Source organism: Ipomoea nil, unplaced genomic scaffold (genome assembly GCF_001879475.1).
Source record: "Ipomoea nil cultivar Tokyo-kokei standard unplaced genomic scaffold, Asagao_1.1 scaffold2647, whole genome shotgun sequence".
Taxonomy (NCBI): domain Eukaryota; kingdom Viridiplantae; phylum Streptophyta; class Magnoliopsida; order Solanales; family Convolvulaceae; genus Ipomoea; species Ipomoea nil.
This window is the reverse complement of record NW_017619075.1, coordinates 3,789,587-3,800,541: the sequence shown is the minus strand read 5'-3', so window position 1 is coordinate 3,800,541 and position 10,955 is coordinate 3,789,587. Positions and strand designations below refer to the sequence as shown.

Genomic DNA, 10,955 nt, shown 5'->3' with positions numbered 1-10,955 from the left:
CCAAGCACAAAATAAAAATAAGAATAAAAATAAAAATTTATATAAAATCAAATAGAAAATTAAAGGAAGTTATTAATATTGTAATCAGTGTTGTAAAAATTATGCCTAAACGCTGGGCACCACCCAATCGTGACAATTTAACATTGAAACATCACCTAGTCAATTGGCCGCCTAGCCTATCAATTAGGCGTCTAATTTGGCCAAATTGATTGAGTTAACTCAGCAAAATCAACCAAGTCAACGAGTGCCTAGTTATTATTATTTATTTATTTAATTATTTTTCAATGCTAAAGACATGTGTAATATATATATTAAGCACATGGCTCTAGGATATCTATAATATTAGCACATGGGTCTCTTTTCTTAATAGAGGCACATGGCTCTCTTTTCTCAAGAGAGCCATGTGCAAAATATATATATATATATATATATATATATATATATATATATATATATATATATATACCCTACTAATATATGCATGGCAACGTGGAGGAGTAAATGGAGCTAAAATTTTCTTTCATCATTTGTATTGTATGTTAATAGAATATAATTTATGCACTAAAGCTAACCTTTGGCATCTGATTAGCGCCTATCATATTTTGCAATCTTGATTGTATTATTTTGATTTAAAAAAGTTTGTGTCACTTAAGAGTGTGATTTGTAAAAGGGGAAAAAGTTATTTGAGCTAAGAATGATCGAATTCTTTTACCGAGAAGGCGAGAATAACCAAGGATATGTATGCAATTTATTCAATGATTACTTTTTGTAGCCCTTTGTTGTTTACATGTAATAGGTGCATATTTGAGATCAAAACATTTCCCTAGCTTTTAGGAATAACTTTTCAAAAAAAAAAAAGGAAAAATTACACTTTTTCTTTCTGAGTTGTTTACTTATACCACATTTTTCTCCTTGTATTGTTTATTTAACCACTTTATCCTCTCAATTGTTTTTAAAGTAACTATTTCTTCTCCTTTTTTTTAAATAAATATTTGAACGGCTAAAAATGAGGGTAAAAATAACATTTCACTTATTATTATTATTATTATTATTATTATTATTATTATTATTATTATTATTATTATTATTATTATTATTATTATTATTATTATTATTATTATTAGAGCATCCTTATCAGTGGGGATATTAGAGGGGAGAATGTAAGAGTGATTAGAAAGAGCATGTGAGAGGGGAGAGAAAAAAAAAAGCAAAATTGATTCTAAAATAAAAAAAAATATATATAATAACTATAGTCAGGCGCGTCGACCGGTGCGCCTGACGCGCCTAGCGGGCGCATGCAGCTGGGTGCACTCGTGACAGCCACGTTTGGTTGCATTTCTACGGGGTCCCACAATGCTCCCATTCTCCCAACTCTAGCAGATGCTCCCAAATTTCTCTCTTATCCATATGGACATTAAATATATTACAAGTAATGCATTCTCCCAACTTGCTCCCTAGTAGGGATGGCAATGTGCCTCGTTCCCGACAGGGATCCCCAATCCCCGCCCCGACGGAGACAGAAATTTAGAAAATTTTCGGAGAACGGGGACGGAGACAGGGAATGTAAACAATTCCCTGTCAGGGACGGGGACAGGGATGGGGATACCCCTCCCCGCCCCGCCCCGTCCCCGATTAATTTTTATAAATAAATAGATAATAAATTTTATATATATATATATATATATATATATATATATATATATATATATATATATATATATATAAATTAAAACTTAGGTTTTATTTTTAAAATTTAAAATTTTAACTAAGAGTTGACGGAGATGGGGAATCCCCGTCCCCGCCGAATTCTCCGCGGGGACGGGAATGAGGATTATTTTAAATTTCCTGTCGGGGATGGGGACGGGGACGGGGTTCGGGATTCGAGGACGGGAACGGGAAGTATACTCCCCGCTCCCGCCCCGTCCCGTTGTCATCCCTATCCCCTAGTGTGGATGCTCTTATTATTATTATATAATATAGAATTATAAATACAAATATACAATATTACAATTAGAATTTAGAATTTAGAATTAGTCGGCAGAATAGCAGTTCCCACTGCGCATTGTTCGCAATCTTCGCGACTTGCGCATCCGGCAATCTGCCGTCCGCGTCTCCGCCAGGGCCCAGGACCGCCGTCTGCCCTCCAGCCATCCGCCACTCCGTGTCTCCGCCAGGACCGCTGTCTGCTCTCCGTTATCTGTAGTCTGTTCGAAGTCAGTCAGACGCTCCGTCTGCTACTCTGCTCTCCAGCGCTTCAGTGAAACCCAGAGCAGCCACCATCTTCAATCCTTGGGTTCACTTACTTGCAGCTCCTCCATTCTCCGGATGCAATTCTCAGACATGAAAACGGAATTATTCTGGGATGTGAATTTCTGCTGCTGCTCCGGTAGAGCAGATGATGAAAAAGTTATTTGAAGTAAGAATCCGGTAAAATTACTTTTTCATTAATTGGGAGTTAATACCCAAAATCGTCATCGACTATAGTGATTTTTTTCCATTTCGTCCTAAACGACTTTGGTGATCTAATATTGTTCCAGACTTTTGTGTTTCGCTCAATTTAGTCCCAGACTTTTGTGTTTTGCTCAATTTAGTCCCTAATTTGTTATTCTGTCCATTTGGTGTTAAATAAATAGACAATTCAGTAATTTTAATATTGGCATCTCTTTACTCATAGACATGTGAACTGCGAAATCTTTTTTTTTTTTTACGAATTACCCTAGAATTACTCCTAAAACTGCGAATATAAAATTTGATTTGCAGGTTCGGGAGTAATTCTAGGTGTAATTCGTACAAGAAAGAGGAATTTCGCACTTCATCACAAGTTGAAAGTAAAGAGAGATCAATATTGACATTATTGAATTGTCCCTTTATTTAACACCAATTTGACGGAATAACAAATGGAGGACTAAATTGAGCGAAACACAAAAGTGTGGGACGATATTAGGTCACCAAAGTCATTTAGGACGAAATTGAGAAAAACCACTATAGTCGAGGACGATTTTGGGTATTAACTCACTCTCTCAATAATTTTTCAATAATTTAATTGGTGAGAGAGTAAACCACTTACTAAACTAAGCCACCTTTGTCATTGGTACTTTTCCCAAATTAGACTAGTTAATAAGCTATGAAAACTGAAATTAAAAAAAAAAATAGTCATAAATTGTAGGCTAAAGTGTCATCCCGCACCATGAACCATTCATGATTATTCATGCCACACCCTGATCTTTCAAAACGTATATTTAGATCCACAAACTATTAATTTTTTTTCGTCTAGAACTTTTTATAGGTTTTTCAGGTTATCTGATGACATGGCACCGGTTTTTGCTGATTTGGAGTCTACGTAAGCTTTATTAAAAATAAAATATATGAAATGGAATACATGTAAGCTTTATTAATTTAAAAAAAAAATAAAACAATGAAATAAGATAGAAAGGTTTGTTCAATTGTTCCGCAGCTCCGATCGACCAAAGCTCCCCTCTTTTTCCCGCCGGCTGTCTCTCCCAGTAAACACAAAGGTTTGTTCAGCAGCTACTCGGAATCACTGCTCTTTCTCTATTTCTTTCAGTAGGCCGGATTGGTTTTACAGCACAAACAAAAACATTAGAGCTCTTCTCCATTATCTCGATATTGCAAACAAAAATATAATCTTGAAAGTTGAAACTCGATCACCCAGATCAGAACAGAAAATGCAGGTGGTTAAAGAGTATCATCGTGGAGGATGGGCGGCGGCGGCGGCTAAGAGCAAGCAGTCAATCTAACATGTGTATCAATGTAGGTTACTCTATTGTTGGATTCACTGACTTAGACTAAAAAAAATGCAGGAATGGAAAAGAAATAAGGACAAGCCACAGTTATCAGTAATGCCAGAAAAGGGCGCAAATGTATAGGCAATGTAAATAGTGGAGGATTTCATATACTTCATCAATACCAAAAACCAATCAGATTTGGCCGAGAGGAACTCAGCATAAGGTTGGGAGGTTATCAGCAGGTAGTAAAATAACAAGCCTACTCTCAGTAAATGACATGATTCTATGTGGCACAGAAACTGGAATGATAAAGCTCTGTTTATTCAAATGTCTATATCAATTTCTTTTACATTCATTATGTTGTGGTCTCTCACTATCTCTCTGTCTAAAATATTACAGGCTGGGTTGGATTCCCCTCTAGAAGGATCACAAACACAACAAGGATCCAAGTCAGCTACATATACTGCTAGCATAGATTTATTCATTTTCATAATGTACAGATCAAATGAATTATCTAAGTCAAGGAAGAGAATAAGAGAATTACCTTAAGGTGGCTGCAAATGGCTTGGTCATGCATTCTAAAAAGAAAACTGCAAGTCATATATAGCTTTCTTTGACTACAGCTGCCTTTCAGGGAAATGTAACGGAGGGTCCGGTTCCTGGCTTCCGGCAACGCGGTGGTGATCTTCACCCTCAGCGGCTGCTACTGCATGTGCCACGTCGTGAAGCAGCTCCTCTTCGGCCTCGGCGGCCCCACCATCGTGGAGCTCGACCGCGACGCCGATTGCCACCAAATCTACACCCTCCTCTTCAAGTCGCTGGATCCTCCCCGGCAGCCAGCACCAGCCCATCCCCGCTGTATTCGTCGGAGATGAACTTGATGGGTTCAGCGGCGAAAAAATACAAAAAAAAAAGTAAGAAAAAAAAATTAAAAATTCCATGTCAGCATGAGATTACTGGAAACCTGAATGAAACCTATAAAAAGTTTTAGGCGAACAAAAATTAATGGTTAGTGGATCTAAATATACGTTTTGAAAGATCAGGGTGTGGCATGAATAATCATGAATGGTTCATGGTGCGGGATGACACTTTAGCCTAAATTGTATTATCGGTATGAGATTGACTTAATGAATATTATCACGGTATAATATTCAAACCCCATTAATGACTCAAATTTCATTCAAATCCCATTAATGGCTCAAGCTAAGTAAAAAGCGTAACCATAAGCGTGACAATATTGACTTTGACTTAATAATTATATATATGGTGCAAGAGGTACTATAAAACCATGCAGGATATCCATACAATTCCTTCGTCTTATCTCTTCAATCAAAGAAATGAAGAATCCAAATACGCTTTGTTTTCTCTTTGTCTCTTTGCTTTGTCTATTCTCGTACTCCAACCATCAAGCTTTAGCGTATATCGATGAAGCCCTGAAACAATGCTTGATTCGCCACTCACAAAACCATACCGCCATTTTCAACGACATATACACCCCCGACAACTCCTCCTTCGTGTCCGTCCTACAATACCCGATCAAGAACACCCGCTTCAATTCCTCGGACACTCCGAAGCCCTTCTCCGTGATAACACCCCGGGAAGAACCCGAGGTGCAAGCGGTGATCCTTTGCGCGGCGGAGTTGAACTTGCGGGTCAGAATTCGCAGCGGCGGCCATGACTACGAAGGGCTCTCGTACACGACGCCGGCAGAGAAGCGAGTGGCTGATCAGAACCCGTTCTTGGTTCTTGATCTGATCAATTTCAATAACGTCGCCGTGGATACAGTGAAAAAGACGGCGTGGGTCGGATCCGGCGCGACGGTCGGGGAGCTGTACTATAGGATATCGGAGAAGAGCAAAACGCTTGGGTTTCCGGCGGGCGTGTGCCACTCCATTGGTGTCGGAGGGCACTTTAGCGGCGGCGGTTACGGGATGATGCTCAGAAAACACGGCCTCGCGGCGGACCACGTCGTGGATGCGCGTTTGGTTGACGCCAAGGGAAAGGTTTTGTAAAAAATTAATTGTATTATTCACTCTAGTTTTTTTTAGCTTGGCTTCCATTTTTTTTGCTTCCGTTCTGATGTAACTTCACACCTGAACTATAAATAGTCAGTACTTGTGATTAATACAAATGATTTTTTCACCTTTACAGGTTTTGAACAGGAAATCCATGGGGAAAGATTTGTTCTGGGCGATCCGAGGAGGGGGAGGGAATACTTTCGGGGTGGTTCTTTCATGGAAAGTACAATTGGTTGATGTTCCCGAAACCGTAACGACTTTCAACATCGTCAAAACTCCGGACCAAAACGCCACCAACATCGTACACAAATGGCAGTCCATCGCCCCAAAGCTCCCCCGAGAACTCTTCATCAGAATCATCGCAATCGGACAGAACCCAGTACAAGCCATCTTCAACTCCCTGTACCTAGGACCAGCCGACACCCTTCTTAAAATCCTGCAACAAAGTTTCCCAGAATTAGGAGCAACGAGACAAGACCTGGGAGAGATGAGCTGGATAGAATCCGTCCTAACCATCGACGGCTTCCCGAACGGCACAGACCCGAAAGCTCTCATGGGCACTATTGTCAACAACGGGCAACCAAATTACTTCAAAGGAAAATCTGACTACGTGAAGAACCCAATCCCCGTGGAAGGCCTGGAAGGGGTATGGGACTTTCTGCGAGAGAACAACTCGGGCTTGCTCATCATGAGCCCGTACGGTGGGAGAATGGACGAGATATCAGAGTCGGGAATTCCATTCCCGCACAGGGCTGGGAATCTGTACAAAATCCAGTACTTTACGAGTTGGAGCGAAGCTGGGAGGGAGGCCTATGAAAACCACATGAGGTGGATAAGAAGGATGTTTCATTACTACACTCCCTTCGTCTCCAAGTCTCCAAGAGAAGCGTATGTAAATTACAGGGATCTTGATATTGGGACAAATAGTATGCCTAATTCAACCTATGGTGCGCAGTCTAACAATTGGGGTGTCAAGTATTTCAAGAACAATTTTGAAAGGCTTGTTAGAGTTAAGACAAAAGTTGACCCTCAAAACTTCTTTAGGAATGAGCAAAGCATTCCACCCCTTTCATATATAGTGAATTAGTTACTGTATCTGATGTAGTAATAAATTGTTATTCTTAAATTATTAAAATGACTAATATGTCATCCATGCGATGCACAGGAAAAATTGTTGTAAAAATATATGTTATATTATAATAATATATTATAAAAATTATATGAAATGAATATAGTATTATTTATTAGTTATAACAAACGTGATTTATTTATAATTTCGTTACAGTGCAGTATCGCAACTCAAGTATGTTTTGCTTTCCACTACATGCATATTATTGTTCATGTATTCATTAATAGAATTAACAACATCAAGTGTAGGTGCCAAAATTACATGCTTTTCTAGAAAAGTGTTATCACAATCTCCATTCTTAAACATCAGAAATGTATTGTCCACGATTGTGGCAATCGGGTCACCATTTGAGGGCAACAACAAATCTTTAGGAATATCAACTTCTAGACAATCATCATTCGAACCACCAACTGTACCATCACCAATTGAGGCAATCCAATTCGCAAATTGTTCAACTTGTTGCATTCAATCCCAGGTTCCATGTTACTCAATCAAAGATTTTTTGTCAATCTTAAAGTCTACACCTACTCTAAGGATAAGAAGAGTTTATAGTTGTTGAAACGATGTCTTGCCTTTTACCTTATGGAATCACTAGCAATATCTGTCTAAAATCTCCACCTAATTAAAACCATAGTTTTGCCACCAAATGTTTCAGTTGCACTTGAAGGATTGGAAAACCTTAATAAATCTCTCATTGTTCGATCCGAGGCTTCAAAACAGTGCTTGTGCATCATTGGAGCTTCATCCCAAATTATTAACTTTGTCTTCAGAATTAACTCAGCAAGGTCTCTACCTGGTGTAATATTACATGTAGAGTCTTCATTAAGAGAGATTAGTCTTGCAAACCTTGAGTGTGTAGTTCTTCCACCTGGTAGAAGTAGGGAAGCTATACCACTCGATGCAACACTGATAACAACATCACCTTTTGACCGCAATTTCGCAGATAAAGCTCTCCATAGAAATGTCTTACTTGTACAACCGTATACAAAAAACAAACTACCACCATTTGATAAAACATCTCCAATTATTGTATCATATATAGACCTTTGTTCACCAGTCAATTTGTTTTTCAATTTATCAGCCTCCTATGCAAGTGCTTCTCGATCATATGATAACTCTTCAAACAACAATCGATTAACATTTAACCGTGAAGAATCTAAATTCTAAATTGGCATTGGAGGAAAGTCTTTTAGAGACTTATTGAATACTTGTAACAACTTTTCCAATTCTATTAGACCTAGATTCTTCTTCTCATCATATGTTAATATGAGATCTGCAAGAAAACAGATGTACTCCCTCAGTCCCGAAATGCATGTCTCATTTGCTTTTGGCACGCATTTTAAGGGAATCAAAAAAAGTGGACTTTATTTACGATTATGTCCTTGTACTCTCTGACTTCTTTGTTAGTGTTCTTCTTATTTCTTCATCTCTTTTGAGTATTTCGCTACAGAGTACATTTCTTCATCTTTATTCAACAAATACTCCATAACTTCTTTGCTTCTTATTCCTCTCTATACACCCAGTAATTATACAAAAAAAAAAAAAAAAAAAATCAACAACAACAATAACATTTGTTTGAAAGGAGCCAATTAGGCATTTATTCAAAAAACGCTGAAATAGAGTTTTGGTGGGATAGAGTCCCAATACATAGCAGTAGTCTGAGTAAAAGCAGTAGAAGCTAAGCTATGAGCTAGGTAATTATCTGTTCTAGGAATAAAATTGACTAAACAAGACTCAAAGGTGGCAATGCGAGTTCTGCAAGTATCAATAGCATAACTGATATATGAACGGAATGGAGTAGTTGCGGATGATAGATATTGTTGTAGTGTTAAGCAATCCGTGAATAGGTCTATAGATCGTTCTCCACGGTCCCATAACCACGACAAGACTTCTTTCTGATAAAGGAGCACTGAAAGCCGAGACATATCTCCCATCCTCGCTGAGAATAACCACTCCAACAGTAGCCTTGCTTGTCCCGTGCCAATAACCAACATCGAGGTAACACCGTCTCCGTCCTAGAGCAGATGCGGCCGTGAGCTCCGGCAGTATGGCCGGTTGGTCAGTAACCGAGTCCTAGGGTGGCAATGCGGCAGTAGCATCCAGATTTTTGGGGACCTGTGCCGCAACATGATGGCCTCGGTCAGGGTGCACTTGACACTATGCATCCATGGCTGCGGTGGCTGCGCTATAACCCTCTGTGGTCGTGGTAGACATGCATCCCAAACCACTCCGTTTCTGGTCTTCCAAATATAATACAAGATTGCAGTTGCGTAGATTATCCCATTATTGTCTAGAACATTCAAAAGATCACTAAACCAAATATGAAAAATATTTGTCATAATATTGGGGATTAGAAGGTGGGATTGAGTCTAAATGGAATTTGCATAATCACACATGACTAGATAATGCATAGTATCTTCATTCATGATCCCACACATGGCATAAGTAGGATCAACTTCCACCCTCTTTATAATCAGATTTTTTGTGGTGGGGATGATATCATTCAAAGCTCTCCATAAGAAGGTTTTCTATTTGGGGGGAATCTTGAGCCTCCATAGGCTGAGCTATTTATCAAAATTGCCTGCCGTGTCGACATCATTCCCAACAATGCGCCTGTAGCCACTTTTTACTGTGTAGTTACCTTTTAGATCTGCATGCCAGTACCAAGTATCCTCGTAATCTGGTGATACTGGTATCTTTAAAACAATAACATAATACTTCTAAAAATCATCAGATCTGCATTCAACTATATATAACTATATATTAACATATAGAAAAACAGAGATAGTGATGTTTGCCAATTTGGAGGATTGTTACCATTAATTTGCCATTAAAATATCACTACAAGAATGAAGACATTTAGTGACAAATATTTTGTGACACTTCGTAATTTAATCACAAATAATATCATTTTTGTAACCAAAAAATAATTTGACACTATTGTGTGGGATAATTGTGATAATTTTTTTTGTTACGGATAATATGGTAATTGTGACAAGTATATGTTACGAATAAATAGTCACTATTACTATAATTATAGTGTCGTAACATGCGTTGCCACTATTTGTTGTCACTAAATGTGTGTGCATTTTGGCAACATTATAATTATGGCGGGAATGAATGTAATTGTGACAAAATATAATGTTGACAAAAATTTTTATACTTTTTGTGACAAATAGTTGTTGGTCACTCTTGTTTATAATATTTGTGACAACTTTTTTAGTCAATAGAAATACAATTGGTTAGTACCATTAGAAATGAGAAACAATTTGTGAGAAAGTTTACTGTTGTCACTAATATTGTTTTTATGATGAAATTGTTACAAATATTTTTTACGCTCTATAATTCCGTAATAAAAATTACTAAATTGTGACAATAATTGCATTGGCTTCAAGTTTTGTCACTAATGTTATGATAATTGTGACGAGTAATTATTTGTTATAATGACTTTGTCATTATAATTAAATAGATGAATATTGTGTGAAGTGCTGCAATTTGTTAGCTCATTCACTTGCTCAGACCACGAATTATCAGGCTAATTCTTCTAGTATTTGGTTTTCTCTGTATCATCTTATATTTGTCGTTCGATCCCTTATAATATATGCTGGTATGTTTTATTTAAAAAAAAAAAAGTCTAAGTTTGATTTTTAGGGATTGCTTGTTCTAGTATCAATCTGGCATCCTCATCCCTAAGTTTGATTCAAAATTAATTAAATTAATTGAATGACTACCCAAATGACATTAGCATATTATTTATACATTAAGAGCTATCTAATGTACATAGTATAATTTTTGTACAAGATAGTTGTATCAAATATATAATATAAAACATATTATACATAATAACAAATTGGTTAATTCGACCAATTAATTTAATGAATCAAAGTATTGGTTTGGTTGATTAGATAATTCACCCACATTATAATTCAATTTGAAATTAATCAAATTATTAAACAAGTTCTTTTCAAAAAAAAAAAATTATTAAACAAGTTTATTCTTTTTGTTATATAATCATCAAAGAACATCACCAATAAAAGCTAATTATTTAAAATATTAAGTATA

General features: G+C 37.3%; 1 protein-coding gene across 1 annotated transcript; it reads left to right on the top strand.

Moving 5' to 3' along the window:
• The first annotated feature begins 5,041 nt into the window (after window positions 1-5,041).
• Window positions 5,042-6,890, top strand: LOC109154353 (berberine bridge enzyme-like 15). The gene is made up of 2 exons (XM_019302168.1): window positions 5,042-5,749; window positions 5,898-6,890. The coding sequence occupies exons 1-2, from the start codon at window positions 5,084-5,086 to the stop codon at window positions 6,849-6,851; spliced, it is 1,620 nt and encodes a 539-aa protein (XP_019157713.1). The 5' UTR covers window positions 5,042-5,083; the 3' UTR covers window positions 6,852-6,890.
• The last annotated feature ends 4,065 nt before the right edge of the window (window positions 6,891-10,955 follow it).